At 44.6% G+C, this 16375-nt stretch overlaps 1 protein-coding gene across 4 annotated transcripts in view; it reads right to left on the bottom strand.

The window, feature by feature from the left end:
• Positions 1-16375, bottom strand: part of PDE1C (phosphodiesterase 1C, calmodulin-dependent 70kDa) — a 583126-nt gene that overhangs the window by 360767 nt on the left and 205984 nt on the right. The window contains exons 1-2 of one of the 4 annotated variants that reach the window (XM_011972180.1): positions 4365-4811; positions 3622-3724 (exon numbers count right to left, since the gene is read on the bottom strand). The exons of 1 other annotated variant lie outside the window; for it this stretch is intronic. In XM_011972180.1, the coding sequence (XP_011827570.1) occupies positions 3622-3722 (101 nt within the window). In that variant the 5' untranslated portion in view covers positions 3723-3724; positions 4365-4811. Of the gene's footprint in view, positions 1-3621; positions 4146-4364; positions 4812-16375 lie in introns of those variants that run through there. 2 more of the 4 variants (XM_011972182.1, XM_011972181.1) reach the window with 2 other exon arrangements.

The raw sequence follows: 16375 nt of genomic DNA, 5'->3' as shown, positions 1-16375 counted from the left end.
AAAACAATTGAGAGGGACTCAAAAACTCTACCCAGTCCTCCAGTGAAAAGAGGTATGACAACAGCTCATTGGGACGAACTGAGGTTTATGGAAAAGGAAAAATGAGGCACCTCTCCAAAGAGTAAGAGGACAGCATCCCTCTGACAGGTTCAATTAAGAAAGCTCAGGTGTGCGGTATTTGTTCTCTTCTCACTTAGAGAAATGGGAGCATGTGCATAAGATCATCAGGGCCGCAGAGCAAGGCTGAGGACCAGCACCCTCCCTGGAATCACAGCCAGCCTCTGAGCATTAGTGTGCAGCACCTCGCTCAAGGGGCATGGGCGCCATCATCATAACAGACACCTGGGCTTGCAGGTGTATATAATCCCAGCTAAGATAGTGTTCAAAACTCGCATTTCCAATATTTGATGCACTGTTAGTATGTTGATGATGCTACAATGCTAAGTTAAGAGTTCTTCCTAATTCTTTCTTAGAGAAATATGTAAAACAGCTCTATGTGTCAAATATGTATTACTGTATACTGGGTGGAAGTGTAGACACTGGGGATAAAAAGCAAACCAAAAGCAAGTGACCAAAGTGAACCAACAACCCTGTCTTCATGGGGCTTATATTCTAGCTGGGGGAGACAGACGATAAACCTAAAAATAAATAAACTATACAGCATTCGGACGGTGGGAAGTGCTAGAGAAAAATAAAGCATGGCAGGGTATGGGTAGGGGTTGGAATGTATAGGGGACACTGCCCTGTAGTATCCTCAGCTGTTAATTCTTTGCAGGTGATAACCACAAAAATCCTCTTGCTCTGGTAAAGACCACCCTTCACCAGTGTGAAAGAAGGGCTATAAAGAGGGGAAAGAGAAAGCCCGCACGATCACAACAGTGGGATTCAGCCCTGGGCCACAACTCTGCCACACATCTGGCCCAGTTCCCACCTCAGTTTAGATTTCTATGCCCCAACCTGGGCAATGATGTTAATAAAACCTGCATCCCAGCTAGCTCATGGCACATTGCGTTGACAGGTCTCATGGCCATAAGCTGTCCTAAATATATAGTTATCTTCATTTTGAATATTTAAAAGCTCACATTTGGGTTTTTATGCTTCATCACCTATTGCTTGAGCATCTACTATGTGCTAAATGCTGTTCTAGGTATTGCAGTGAGTAAGTATCTGTCCTCATGGAACTTACATTCTAATGGAGGAGATGAAAAATTCAACAATAAATTAAATACTGGAAATACAAACAAGAAGGAGATGAGATACCATTGAATAATCCAGGCATGAGATGATGAGCACATCATGAACTTGTCTCTCAGACAAGTTGAACTGAATTCCTCACCATCTGTGGTCACCTACAGAGCCCTTTCTATAAAGGTGTCATGGTAATAAATTGATATGAAAATCCAATTATGGTTTGAGCCTTTCTAAAATGTTGAAAGAGCAGCTTCCTTTCTCTTACTGACAATCTGTTGTGTGGACAAATATGCACACACCCTTCCTTCTCCTAAGGGTTTCTATTTTGTGGACTGCAAAAGTGTTATTCCAACTTGTGGACTGCAAAAATGTTATTCCAAGTTGTATAAAAGAGTGTGTGCTTTGGTTTCCAGAGTCTTTAGCTATTTATTCCAGCACTGCTGTTAACATTTAAAAAAAAGAAGAAGAAGAAGTGGTAAGCATCATATACTGGTAAAAATATGTATAATAATAACAACTAATAGCATATTCTTTTCAAATTAGAAAATGAAGCTAAAGATCTTACGTGATTGCTGTTGGGCAGCATGTTTGCTGGGAAGGATAGGTAGAGGGATCCAAAAACACACATCTGGGGAAGAATCGCCCCACACTTTCCATGTTCAAGAGCACTAGGTTCTGAGTAGATACAAGAGACTAGAAAATGAAAATGTGGCTACATTGCACTGCAACACCTTGGGGAGAGAAGCCTAGCAGATATGAAACTGAGAAAGCTACAAGACAGAGTGTTGTAAGTGCTAATGCTTTTCCGCACAAGTTCCCGCCTCAGCATTGCTGATTTGACCAAACACTTGTCTCTAGCCCAAATGTCTCCATGGAGTCGATTTAAACTGAAAAGCAGCCCAAGAGAAGTTGTTCCTGGGTGTGTGGATATGAATCCCTCTAGTAAGCATGGCAAGGAAACCAGCTCGACAACACTTTCACATTATATACTTCGGGCCCAGACTTTGTGGACACAACAAACTTTCTGTGTGCAGCGCAATACAATCGGACGTAATGTTCACTGCATATAACATGAGATTACTATAAACACCACTCCGAGAGCTGCTGCGTTGCAGGCATCTAAACTGTCAGGAAAGCCTGCCAGCTAGAGACAAGGTTTCCAAATAAGTTTACAGCCTCCACTAGCGGTGGCTAGACAAGTCAAAAATCCAATTATTTGGCATGGTTTCCCATTGAAATCAATGGCAATGAAGCTCACTTGGACTATATATGGAATGGCTTTTATAAATTGCACCTGTCAATAAGGACCTCTTAAAGAAACACATACTACCTTAATGCTTCTCCTTAGAAACTTTGAATATCAAGCTGACTTAGATCAACACATTTATTTGTCTTTTGTTTGTGTGTGTGCTTTCAAAAACAATAACAGCAGCAAAACAAACAAACTGGCAGGAAGCTAGTTTTCCCATCAGTGCCCTTGTTAGAAACAGAATGTCTAGAGAATATGCTTGGAGAAAAACCATATTTTTAAACCACACTAGATATCTGATGCCAAATGTCTAATGAAAGTAGTATCTGGTAATCATGGAAGGTGTCTTTGGGACTTGCCTAGTGACTGAGGAGCAAACTGTGAATGTACGTACAGCTATCCCTCAAGCTTCTGACTGGAGTGACCAGCAATTCATTGATGATGAAATATTTTTTCAGGAAATACCACGTATTTTCAGGTCACCTCTCCTCAGTACCCAAAAACAGACAGAACCCAATGAGGTGAATGAATTCAGAGATCTCCATCCATCAGGGCAACTAGAATTCTGGCCACTCCATTTCACTGTTCGAATATTGCAAGAAACCTCCAATATCGTTTCTGCCCCCCACTTTCTCCACCAGAACTTTTCCTTCTAGTAAGCATTTCTCCACCAAAAAGAACCCTAGGAAATATCAGAAGTTCGACTGGGCTAAGGAGAGGGAAAAGAGAAATGTAGCAGCCAGAATGCATGTTGAATTTTAACTGTTGGTAAGTTTTTGGACCACCTGCCCTAGTGTTTGCAAGCAGTTTGCAGAGAAAAACTCTTCTTTCAATTTAAAGTCCCTGTCTGGGTCCCAAACTTTTCTCCCTGGGCAAAAAGGATCAGAAACACCTCACTGAGTATTGGGCCACCATAACTGACTCATCAAAGGACATCTCTCCTTAACCCCCCAAAAAGCATGACTTGGAACAGTAAGCCATTCTAAGACAGAAAGACAACCCTCTCTGTGTTGGAAGAAAAGTAGCAGTGACTGTAATTAACAGAGCAGCAGTTGTGGAACTTCTAGGGTTGTATTTAAAGGGCCATGCAGGAACGGGGTGAACAGTCGTGACTGCGGATGTGTAGTAAAATAAGGATGGGAGCGGGAAATGGGGCAGGAGAAGTAAATAGGTGGACTTACAGCCCGCGAAGCCGAAGCCAGATTTTCTCGATCTGTTCCGGTTGCAGGTATTTCAGAGAGTTGCTCTCAAATTCTTCAATCTCCTTGGTTGGGGACTCCATAGCTGCAGGTAGGTGACCACTGGCGGTGAAGCTGAGAGAGTTTGGGCTATCCCCTTCCCGTCTCCTCGCCCAGCCCGTGATGCCCAGCCGGGCGCGGCGCGCGTTTGCCTGGCACTTTATCGGCGCGCTCCCCCTTCTGCGCCCCCAGACTCAGACTTAGAGCGGACTCCGATCGCGGGAAACCACGGCCCCAGGTGCGCCCCGGAGGCAGCTGCGGGAACCAGCCATAGGCATAGAGATACGGACTGGGATTGGGATTGGGATAGGGATAGGGATAGGGATAGGGCTTCTGCTCTAAGAGAAAGCACCTCAGGTCTATTCGTATTCTTCCCCTACCCCCAAACAAAGCCTCATAAGGGATCAGCGCGCGCTGCTAAAGGGTTTGGAGGAGAAAAGGAGGACTGGGTGGCGAGGAGAGAAAGTGAGGAGGAGAAGGAGGAAGAGGAGGAGAAGGAGGAAGAGGAAGAGGAAGAGGAAGAAAGTGAAGAAAGGGAGAGAAAAGCGGCGACTGAGCCAAGCAGGAGCCTGCGCGGGCGGTGGGGCCTGACCCGGAGGCCGAGCACCCGGCTCCGCCCAGCGCCCCGCGCCCGGCTCACTCCCTGGCCGCGCTGCCTTCGCGCCCCTCTGTTTTCTCTCACTTACCAGCAGCTCTGCTGACAAACGAGAAAACTGACAAGTGAGAAAAGTCGTCTGTCAGCGCCCGGGCTGGCGTCTGGGCTGTCACAGCGGGCGCGGAGGGAGGGGCACGCGGACACCGCCGTCTGCCGGGCACACGCGCGGCTCCGACCCCGGCCGGGCACACCCGCCCCCGCAGGGCAGCCGCGGCCACTACCGACCGGCGGGGCTGCGTGGGCTCCCGGAACCCGCACCTCAACAAGAGCTGGGCTCCGCGCGCAAGTAGGAGGGAAGGGAAATCCGTATCCTCCCGGGGCACGCAGCAGCCGCGAGGCTCCGTGGAGGTTCTGCCTGGAGGTCCCCCGCAGCCTCACTCTCGGACCCGCCACAGAACCGGGTCCATTTTGAAATATTAAAGCGACTGATGGGGACGAAGGGAACCACACACTCGGAAAGTCTTGATGTTTTCTTGCTAAAGGGGCTTGCTCTCGCTCTCTCGCTCTCTCTGTCTCTCTCCCTCCCTCCCTCCCTCCCTCCCTCTATCTCTCTCCCCGCAACCCCGTCTCGTGCGGAAGAAAAGGAGAAAATATACCAACAGTGAGGAGGTAAGTTTCTTCAGTTCAATGCCACACGCTACTCAAGAGGGTCCCTCCTGGGGGCTGGCTGGGCGGCTGTGGATGGTGACAAAGTTTCAGCTCCACAAAGCTGCAACTCACTGTCAGGGTTCCCCTAGGTCATGCACAATGTCAGTAAAGTAGAATGCTCTGGAAGAACAGGACCAGGTATGAAGTTGGGAGTCAGGGAGGGAGGACAGAGGAAGAGAGGAACCAAGGACGAGGGGAATCCATGCCCAAGATGATTGCAAGCGACATCACAGAAGGGTCCGTCAAACTTCCTTCTAGGTGAGGCCACCACCAGGCGCTATTTCAAACCTGGTTCTCAGGGTTCCTGAGATTCAGGGTGGGGCATGCCCTATACAGTATTTTTTCTCAGTGACAGGTAGTACTTCTTTCCATCACACTCTCAGAATTAATTTTCTATCCATTAAATGATCAGAAGTGAGGACTAGTTTTTCTTCACTGCTCAAGTTCCATTCACCTGACTTTAACAAAGGAAAAAAATGGTCTCTAAATCATAAATGCTCACCCACTTCGTAACTGGTATTCGTTTTCCAGAAATTAGAGGTGAGAGTGATGAGGATGCTTGGCTGGCCCCATGCATTCTAGCAGAGAAGGCAGTACCTCAAGGTAAGACAAAAGACTTGTTTGATGAAAAACGACTTACCCACTCACCTACCAGGTAAATCTGAAGTTGTCCCATTAAAGTCAGCCCTTTAAGGTTTATGGAGGCGCATACATTTTCACTGAGTTAAGGTATTATTACTAGGCAATGGTAACATTAAGCAATATTTTAACATGGAGTTCATCTATCTGAATAAAATCAATTACCCTTCCAGTGTCACCCAGCAGAGAAACAGTGCCCCGGGGAATAGAATGCCACAAGAGGAAATTTTTATAGTGACTTGTTTTGAGAATGGAAGACAGCAGCATGGTCCCCAAATGGGGTATTTCCATTAGTGTGTGCACCTTGGGCAGCCTGCTGGCAGAATGTGGAAGTATAATAATGATAATAACAGCAAACAAGTATTGGAAACTTTCCATAGCCCAAGCATTGTTCTAAGTGTTCTACTCTCATGTAATACTCAAGACTACCCTATGAGGTAGATACTATTATTATCATCCCCATTTTACAGTAAGAAAACTGAAATGCCAGGAGGCTTCCTAGACCAACTAGAGAGAACTAAACTAGAAAAGACCAGTTTGAGTTATGGCTGGTTACCTTATCCTATACAAATTCATCCCTCTCACAGAGTCCCATTTTCCACATCTATAAAGTGATACATTTAGGCAAAAATATTTTTATGTTCTTTTCACCATTATGATTCATTGAGGTCATCTGGAGGGCCTTGGAAAAAGAAACTGCTGAAAAGAGAGAAGAATGATGCTGAATTCACATTTTAACTATGTCATAGTTTCTCTAAGTACTGGCCTAGTATGAAAATATACAAAGGAATATTAAGGATGATACTTACCTTTCTGCTCCATACCACAGCTATGACTTTTTTCCTACTCTTAGTGGAATTTTGATTGTCAGAGTAAAGCAAATTTTGGAAGAAAAAGAAAATAAAAAATTGACTTTTGCTGCAGTTAAGCAAATCAGAGAGAAAAGACCAAAAAAAAATCTTTTAAAAAGTTTTTAAAACTAGATTTTGTTTCATTTTAGAAAATTTCTTACAAAATTAATATATATTAGAAAGTCAAGAAAAATATAACTTTGCTTTATTTACAGCCATAATAATCTTTAGAGCAGGAAGAAGCCCAAAAGACAACACAGTTTGGAGGTTTTCACATTTTTGAAGCAACAGAGTATTTTATTTTAAATAATATAAGGAACTCAAATGCATAACTCAGCTTTAAAAAATAAAGATTGAGTAGCTCCAGTTGAACGGGGAAGGGAAGTAGTTAGTTCTCAGGTACAGAGTCAACCTCTGCCTCCTCTTTACCCCAGCCCTTAGTGCCCAGTGCTCCCACTTTGCAGATGAGAAAACTGAGGCCAAAGTACCACGAAACAACTAAGGATTCCTTGCTCCTAAACCACATTAGAAAACAACTTTGTCTTCTCTCTGCCAACAAAATATTACAATTTTTAGATGCACCATGTTACTATGTCACTCAGATTGTGTTCTCTCTTCATCTATCACAGCCAAAGTATCTTTGATAGTTGCAGCAACACCACAAGCCACAATTTCTACTGGCATTCTGCTCAGAGGCAAGCAAAAAGAAACAGATGCAAACAGACCTGGAAACAAAAGGTCTGAGAAAACCCAAAGCCACTCACAACTTTGCTTTACAGGTTAATTTCCTTTGTTTCTTCCTAACCCATATTTTTCAGTAAGACTGTTTAGGAAACATTACATGGTCCAACATCACTAAATGCATATAGACATGCATACATACATACATATATATATGCACAGGCACATATACATGCATATATGCATGCATACACACATATAACTAACAATTTAAAGTACTCCTCCAAATACACACAGAGTAAGTCTATGGACAAGCCAACCTCTGCACTGTCAGAATTAAGTATCATAAAAGATTAGGAAGAAGGTGAACTACCTGTCCCAGAGTTCAAGGGGAAGCTAGATGTTAATCTGACAAAGGAATATGAATCAGGCTTTGAAGGCATGAGAATGTCCCCTCTGGTCTCTTTCATTGCTAAGATTTAAAGATTCAATAATAATCACAATAACTGCATCTACCACCCTACCAGTTTTTAAGAACTATCTTGTGCCAAGCACCATGGCAGGCACATCACAGGTTGGTCCATTTCATCCCCAACAAAATACTTCAGCACAGTTTAATTATGCTCACTGACAAGTAAAGATAGAAAGGGGTCCCAATGGTCAGATAACTTCTGCAAAGACATACAGCTAATATATGGCACAGCAAGTTCCAAACCCAGACCAAAAGGCAAAGCTCATGTTCTTTTGCCTTTACTATACCACGCCCCTGCAGACACACAAAAAGTCTAGTAAAGAGGTATATAATAGAGAAGGTAGGGAAAGGAGCAGGAGCATGGATGAGGGGGTCATTCATGCTGTAGGGAAATTAGGAAGGCTTCACAGTGAAGGTGATATTTGAACTGGATCTTGAAAGTAGGTGGAGTAGAAATTGTTTGCATGAAAGGTGGGTGGAGGCAGGTGATTCCAGAAAGAAGCCACTGCATGAAAAGAGGCACAGAAACATGATAAGGGGTAGGGTGTCCTGCAATCCACAGTTTTGTGTGGTATGTCTGTGAATGTGACTAGGAACAGAAAGAGAAAATGCTGGAAAGATAAGCCAGATTCTCGTTGTCATGGAAGAAGCTTGGGCTCTCTCCTATAGATGTCAGGGAGCCATGGGTGCATCTAAACAGTGAGAGGCATGGCCACATGTGGGGGGTACCTGCTGCCCTGAATATGCCAAGGGCATTGTGCACAAAAGTGAGCTCTCCAGGAACCTGCCATAGGAGCATGCAACAACTATGGTGCAAATGATAACCAGGGCTGCAGAAGAGAAATCCAGTGACCAACTGCAAACAAGCTCCTCCGCTTACAAACAAGGAAGAGTAGAAAAAGGAAAATAGGCAAATCAGAAAAAGCAAAGCTGTTTTTCCTTCCAGCTACAAGATGATGACTACTTGCTTTGACCTCCATGAAGCCAGCCTGTGCCCTTGATCCATTTTTCACAACTTGGCAGTGGCATCATGAAGAGAGTCTGTTGAGGGGGAAATTCTGGAGACACATTTAGGACATCAGAAGTAGCACCGCCAGGCACAGCAGCCCCTCCTCCCCGCCCACACCAGATGTGAGGCAGCCCCCATAATGTTCTGTCAACAGAGGCTGTTCTCTCTCACTGGCTTCCTTTGTGGGGAAAGGGGCCTCTTTGGCGACAGTCACCCTGCTTCTCCCTCTGACGTCTTTTCTGTTTGATTTTATAATTTGGGGCAGACTCTGTCTCAGGAACCACCAAGAGGTGAAAGAAAAGGCAGAGGACTGGCTAAGCCCAGAGGTACCCTCACTCTAGGCCCCATCTGAAATGGGACTCTGAAGAGCCAGAATCTCAACTACATGACCAAGTAGTGGCCCAGAGAGGTGAGAAGACAAAGAGATAGAAGAGACAGGGCAGCTCAGGGGCAGCCTGATGTAGCCTGCATGTGACCCACAGTGTCTGCGCCTCTCTCTGCCAGGATCCTTCAGTCGCTCCTGCAGAGGCAGCTCCCGGAATCCTCCCGATAGAGGTGGCACAGGCAAAGGAAAGGACTTGGAGTGGTACTGCCTCACCACACCACCTAGGACAAGATCCTTCTCTTGTTTGGCCATGGTTGGGTTGGGCTCAGGGACCTCTGGATCCCTTTCCAATGCTCACATACCCTAATGTTCCATCAACAGAGGCATGGTTAGTCTGGCCTGGGCTAACCAAGCTTTTCACGGGCCCAAAAAAGCTGCAGGAAAACCTGCGTCTGGCCCCCCAGGCCAGATTTGACTATAATAGACATAACCTAGATTGCCCAACCAGAACCATGGACACCATACCCATGGATAGAGTGATTGGTCCAGGGGGTGACATGTGACTGAAACAGATCCAGTCTTTATGGGAGATTTGATGTGGCCACTAGGAGAGAGATGGTCTATTTCTCTTTTCTTCGAGAAAACAAGCCATATGGCTCGAAGTTATCTTAGCCATGGGGTTATCTTTTCACCATGTAGAGAGAATATACCAGAAAAATGACATCAGGGCTGGGCGCAGTGGCTCATGCCTGTAATCCTAGCACTCTGCGAGGCCAAGGCAGCCAGATCACCTGAGGTCAGGAGTTCGAGACCAGCCTGGCCAAGATGGCAAAACCCCATCTCTATGAAAAAAATACAAAAATTAGCTGGGCATGGTGGCACACGCCTGTAATCCCAGCTGCTCTGAAGGCTGAGGCACAAGAATCGCTGGAACCTGGGAGGCAGAGGTTGCAGTGAGCATAGATCACACCACTGCACTCCAGCCTGGGCAACAGAGCGAGACTTCATCTCAAAAAAAAAAAGAAAAAAAAAGAAAAAAAAAAATGACGTCAACACAGAAAAAGCTGAGAGAAGAACTAGAGAGACAAAGGAAAAACAGTGTGAAAGGATCCATTGAGCCCTTTGATCCTGCTGTGCCTGAAGCCAGAATGCCCATTGACTTTTAGGTTATATGAACCAAATAAATGTACCCCACCTATTTTTTTTTTAACTTAAACTAGTTTGAGTCAGATTTATGTTACTGACAACTAAAAGAATCCCAACTAATAATACAATTATTCCTTATAGGAATGTTGTAAGGAGCTAAAAAAGAAAAACAAAAAACAAAAAACCCCAGGGCCGGGCACAGTGGCTCATGCCTGTAATCCCAACACTTTTGGAGGCCGAGGGAGGTGTATTGCCTGAGGTCAGGAGTTCGAGGCAAGCCTGGCTAATATGGTGGTATAACCCAATCTGTACTAAAAATACAAAAAATAGCCAGGCGTGGTGGCACATGCCTGTAGTCCCAGCTACTTGGGAGGCTGAGGCAGGAGAATCACTTGAACCTGGAAGGCAGAGGTTGCAGTGAGCTGAGATCGCACCACTGTACTCCAGCCTGGGCGACAGAGCAAGAGTCTATCTCAAACAAACAAACAAACAAACAAACAAAAAACCACATATGGCCAGTGCCTTGTACATTGGAGGTTCTCATAAAATAGTTCCTCCTCCATCTCATCCATCCAGCAGGACACAAAAGGATGGAAACTGGAACACTATAAAGGGATCTAGGGGTAGGCAGAGCACTCAAGGTAAATAGAAAAAGCCTGTATTATCTTGATAAATAGATACACCAATAATTTTCTTTCAGTTACATTTTGATAATGACCTATCAAACATTGCTGTGTTACATACATTAACCCCTCAGAACAAACCTGAAGTAAATGAAACACTTTATTTATTTATTTATTTATTTATTTATATATTATTATTATTATTATTTTGAGACAGAGTTTCGCTCTTGTTGCCCAGCCCGGAATGCAGTGATGTGATCTCAGCTCACTGCAACCTCTCCCTTCTGGGTTCAAGCAATTCTCTGCCTCAGCCTCCTGAGGGCTGGGATTACAGGTGCCCACCACCACACCTGGCTAATTTTTGTATTTTTAGTAGAGACGGGGTTTCACCATCTTGGCCAGGCTGGTCTTTAACTCCTGACCTCATGATCCACCCACCCCAGCCTCCCAAAGTGCTGGGATTACAGGCGCACTTTATTATTATTATTACCTCCAGTTTAGAAATGAGGTGGCGAAGGTCCGAGAAGTCTGCCGGCTTCCCTCGGGCTGGTCTGCTCTCCTCCAGCTAGTGGCAGGGCAGCAAGACAGTGCAGGCCTCCGGACTTCTGGCTCCGTGGCCATTCTGCCTCTCAGAACACACTGCCACCCCAGCAAAATTAACTTGGCTGTACTAATGAAATTGAAATTTTTGTTCATGTAAAACTGCTGATGCTACAAGTCAGCCAAATTCTGACCCAAATGTACGTAAATCCGCGGGTTGTTCTTCCTATCGCTGTAAAGCAAATTTGAATATGGAAAAACCTCAGAACTGAAAGGAATCTTTATCCAAGCTCCTAATTCTTCAGATAAGGAACAAGCAGCTCAATCACATGAAGTCACCACACAAGTTAGCGGCAGAGCTTGGACCAGGAGCAATGTCCCCGAACTCCCAGCCCAGTCCTCCACTGTCTCTAAACTTTCTTCTGTGGGATCAAGAATGGCCCCCACTTTCAACTGAGGACTGGTCCAATGGTTTGCTCAGTTAAGAAGAAATGCCCACTAAAAAGCATAGGGTGTTGGTAAACGCTTCTTGAAGAAAGGGGGTCTCTTGGAGAACTGGTAGAAGTAGAGAAGAAAGGCTCCAGGAAAGTAGAAAGGTCCACAGCAGCCTAGATAATAACAAAGAACCTGATGTGATGGGTGTAAGAGGGTCAAGAAAGGGACACTGGGCAATGGCTGTATATGCAGACTGAAGGGGCCTGGATTACCGCATTAAAGCTTAGGCTTGGTCAGGCATGGTAGCTCACACCTATAATCCTGGCACCTTGAGAGGCCGAGGCAGGAGGATCTCATGGGGCTAGGAGTTGGAGACCAGCCTGGGCAACATGGGAAGACCCTGTCTCTATAAAAAATTTTTAAAAATTAGCCAGGTGTGGTGGTGCACACCTGTGGCCCTGGCTACTAGGGAGGCTAAGGTGGGAGGATTGCTTGAGCCCAGGGGTCAAGGCTGCAATGAACCATGATCACAGAATTGCACTCCAACCTGGGCAACAGAGCAAGACTCTCTCTCTCTCTCTCAAAAAAAAAAAAATGCTAAGGCTTTATACTCTTGCCAATAGGGAAACATTAAAATCCGTTGAGCAGGTGTGTAGGAGATGCAAAGTGGAAGTTTGATTTGCAAAGAAGGATTTAAAAACAGGATTTTCGACGGTTGTTTTTGAAAGGTGAAGATTTACAGATTCTTATCTCTGTATCTGGAGGGAAATGATCTCACAAACAAATAAATGCTGGAACCTTTTAAATTCATTAATTCATTCAACAAACATTGGCTGAGTACCTACTATGTGCTGCACACTCTGTGATAGTAGGTATGCAATGGTCAGTTAGAATACTCCAGTTTTGCACCATGGATCTTCAATCTAATTGGGAAAACAGATACTAAACAGATTATAAGACAACAGATACATCATTGTAAAGGTAAAGGGTGCTGAAAAGAACAACAGGGTGCAGTGCAGAGAACAAAAGGGATAGGATTTATTTACAAATAGAGTGGCATTTCAGCTATATTGCTGTGTTACAAACTATCCTCAAAATTTAGTGGCTTTTTAAAACAACCAATTTTTCTCTCTCATGATCCTGTGGGTTGGCCAGGTAGTTCTTCTGTTGGTCTTGTTTGGGGTCTGCCATGCAGCTGTAGCCAGATGGCAACCCAGGCTAGAATATCCAATATCGTTTCACTCACATGTCTGGTGCTTTGGCAGTGACAGCTGGAAGGCTGGGACCTCTCTCTTTCTCCACATGGTTTCTCCTCATGGTCTCACTATGTAGCTAGATTAGGCTCCCATACATGGCAGCTACATTGCAAGTGCAAGTGTGCCAAGAGTGGGGAGGCAGAAACAGCCAGTCCTCTTACGGGCTAGGCCTAGGACTGGCATGACATCACTGCTGCTGCACTGGGTTGGTTAAAGCAATCACAGGGCTAGCCCTGATTCAACAGAAGAAATAAACCCCACCTCTTGATGCAGGGTGTGGGGAGGGAGTAACACAGATATTTGCAGCCATCTTTAATATACCCAAGTGGTCACGGATGGCCTCCATGAGCAGGTGACATTTGATCTAAGACCTGAAGGAAAAGGAGACAGCCAGGTAACAGGCAAGAGTAAGAGGAAAATATTTCTGACAAGAAGGAACAACATGTGCAAAGATTATTAAGCAGGGAGAAGCTTGAGGAGTTAAAGGGCTTAGAAGGAGATAAGTTATGGCAGGAGCAATGTGGCAAGGGGAGAGTGGCCTGTGATGAGGTCAGGAGGCAGGCGGGTGGGGACAAGGGAAGAATCTTGGGGACAGATTTAGGGACCCATCTTCTAGAGGGCAGAGATCACAAAGGTCTTGTTCACTGTCCCCTGTCCCCCTGACCTTCCCTCCAACCCCCTATGCCTGACACACCAATTGACCAATGACCAATTGGGCTTCTCAGACAAGTACTGTGAAACTTATTTCATTTATGGCACAAGGTTAGTGATTCCTAGCAATACATTATACTCAAAGAGCAAACCTCAGCCATGGACACAAACTTGAGTGTTCTACTAGACCTGAAGATGTGGGGTTACTCAGGGAAAGGCAAAAACCACTGACCAGAGTTACCTTTCAGTGCATAAAGTGTTAATTTTCAATTATCTGATTAGCTGCACCTTTCAGTTATCTGGCAGAAAATTACTGTTCCTTGCACCCTCCAGATAAGTGAAATGTTACTTTTCATGTGACTCAGCACACAGGGGGAAATGAGGGATATTAACTACTCCCGACACTATTTTCAAAATTGTCCTTGGGGACATCTAAATGGTCCATGCTAGTCCCTGTCATTCTCAGAAGTGAAAGGATCTTAATACTCAGGAGAATAAAAGAATATAAAAGAATAACATATCTATGAATGCCTTCCACCCACATGCTTTTAACAGATTCATGCTAATAAAAAAGACCCTGAAGGCACTGTGACTCGGCCCATAATCCTTCACTCGTAGACTGACAGACCCATCAGAAGTTGACACATGCATATATTTCTACGCCTGAGATATAAACTGGCTTCTATGAGCAGGGAGTGGGACTTGATTTATGGAGAGGCATGGAAACTTATGGACACAATTTAAAAGTAATTAACATGGAAAGTCAATCTTAGCAAAAGACTCTCAAACTGCTTATGTGCTGCCAGTACCGCCATGGAAACAGGTGGACTCTCACACGTAGAGCTGTGTGGCTTCCCTGCTGCCTTAGCTAAATGTAAATGAAGAAATGAAAATTATTCTCCTCAATGGGATTTAGGAAGCACTTGGGAATTTTAATGAAAGCATTGAAAGGAAAGAGTGCTGAGTCCTTGAAAATAGCTCCCAACAAGTCAATTATGACCCTGTTAGAAACCATTCTCCCTTCACTGCGGGCAAAGCCAATAGAGCCTTCTGAATCAATGAGTCTCTTTTTAAGAAACATTTCCTTTAATACTTCCCCCCAACCTAGGCATAAAGAGCATTTGTGAAAATCAGTCCCACTCTCACCCATTCATATAACATAGCAGAAGTACCCACTGCATCCTGCGCTGAAATCAGACTTATTTGCCATGGAATTCCCTACTGATAATTGAATATTTCCTATACTCCTATTCTACACCAAATTCAACCTATCAGAATCCAATCATTCTGCCAGATCAACGCTCAGCAATTCCTAAGGATGCTGCTATTACCTAGGACTTTTGGCCACTTTTTCCTCTTCATTTATTGCCAGATTCATCGTCTCAAACAGTGTGCTGGAATTAGTTGGTAAGAGAGGAAATCTTAACGCATGATCTTTTCAAAACTCCTCTGCCTTCCATAGTGAAATCCAACTTGGTTAAGGATTTATTGATAGAGGGCTGGTCATTGACTGCTGATGACCTCGGGAGATTTATTTAATAACCATGGCTTCTAGAAGTGACATTCACATCAAAATGAAAATGTGTTTATGTCAAAATATTGGCAGGAAAACTCACATCATTCAATTTTATTATAAATTTGAATAGCATTTCAGTGATAGCCTACCTTCCACCATTACTGTCTCGCACTGGAAACCACTACTAATAAATGCATCATCATAAATCACTTAAAACATAAAGAAAAAAAGGAAGAAAAAAACTTTAAAAAGCTGCAGAACATTTCAAGGCAAAAAGACTTCTGAAAATGTAGTGATTGGACTTTTTTTAAATACCAGTTAAGCAGGTGTTTAAATTTAAGAGCTTATCAGAGTTTGCTCTTCAAAACTACATTTGAAGACATGATTCTGGGCATCTTGGCAAGAGCCTCACACCGCATCCTTTTGTGCTGCCTGAAATATAGATCTGCTGGCTGAGCCCACCTCTCTTGGCAACCGCAAGCATTTGGGGCCGGACTTTTCTAATCTGCCTAGTCCGCCAAGGTGGCCAGAGCCTGCAGCGGCGAGGAGGCCTCATTTGTCCCAGCTGCTGCTAAGCACGGCACCAAATCAATATCCCATCAGACGGCGCTTGCTGGCAACAATTGCAATTGATAGCGCTCCCAAGGCTGTGTGACGTCGCTGGGTGTTTGCAAAGCAGAGGAAAATCCCTCTATGCACCAGCGGTTCTGACCTCACTCTAGTGAGCTACTCGCCTGTCTTTAATCACCCGTGAAATAGTGCAGGAAAAAAAGCAGTGCGGAGGAGAGGCTGCAAGGAAATAACCCACGGCGATGACCAGATGTGACTCATGCTTTTCACCTCTGAAGGGAAGGAACATTTTGGAGCAGGATGGCACTCTAACTTGCCTCCAAGGGACACAAGAGAGAATACGCTTCTTGCTCTCAGCAGACAAGGATTGTGCAATGCAGCTGAAGAAAACAACCAGCATCAACAATGCACTGGGACCCATGGCTGACTATTTTTCAGCTATCTGAGTAATTGAACAGTTGCCAAAATATAGCTCTCAAAGGCCATGTGTGGACAGAGCCATCACTGATACTGAGAGGGCAGGTTTAACCCTGGATGGTATCCAGAGGGCATATCCCAATGTCTCTTCTTTCCCCAAATACAAATATTGCTACCAACAAATGCAGTACTAGCAATAGAAGTATAGTACTATTTATTTTTGGTATGTTGTATGTCCAATTTTTTTTTTTACAAGCACGATA

Source organism: Mandrillus leucophaeus, unplaced genomic scaffold (assembly GCF_000951045.1).
Source record: "Mandrillus leucophaeus isolate KB7577 unplaced genomic scaffold, Mleu.le_1.0 Scaffold128, whole genome shotgun sequence".
Classification (NCBI taxonomy): domain Eukaryota; kingdom Metazoa; phylum Chordata; class Mammalia; order Primates; family Cercopithecidae; genus Mandrillus; species Mandrillus leucophaeus.
The sequence above is the reverse complement of the archived record's forward strand: the minus strand, read 5'-3'. Positions and strand labels throughout refer to the sequence as shown.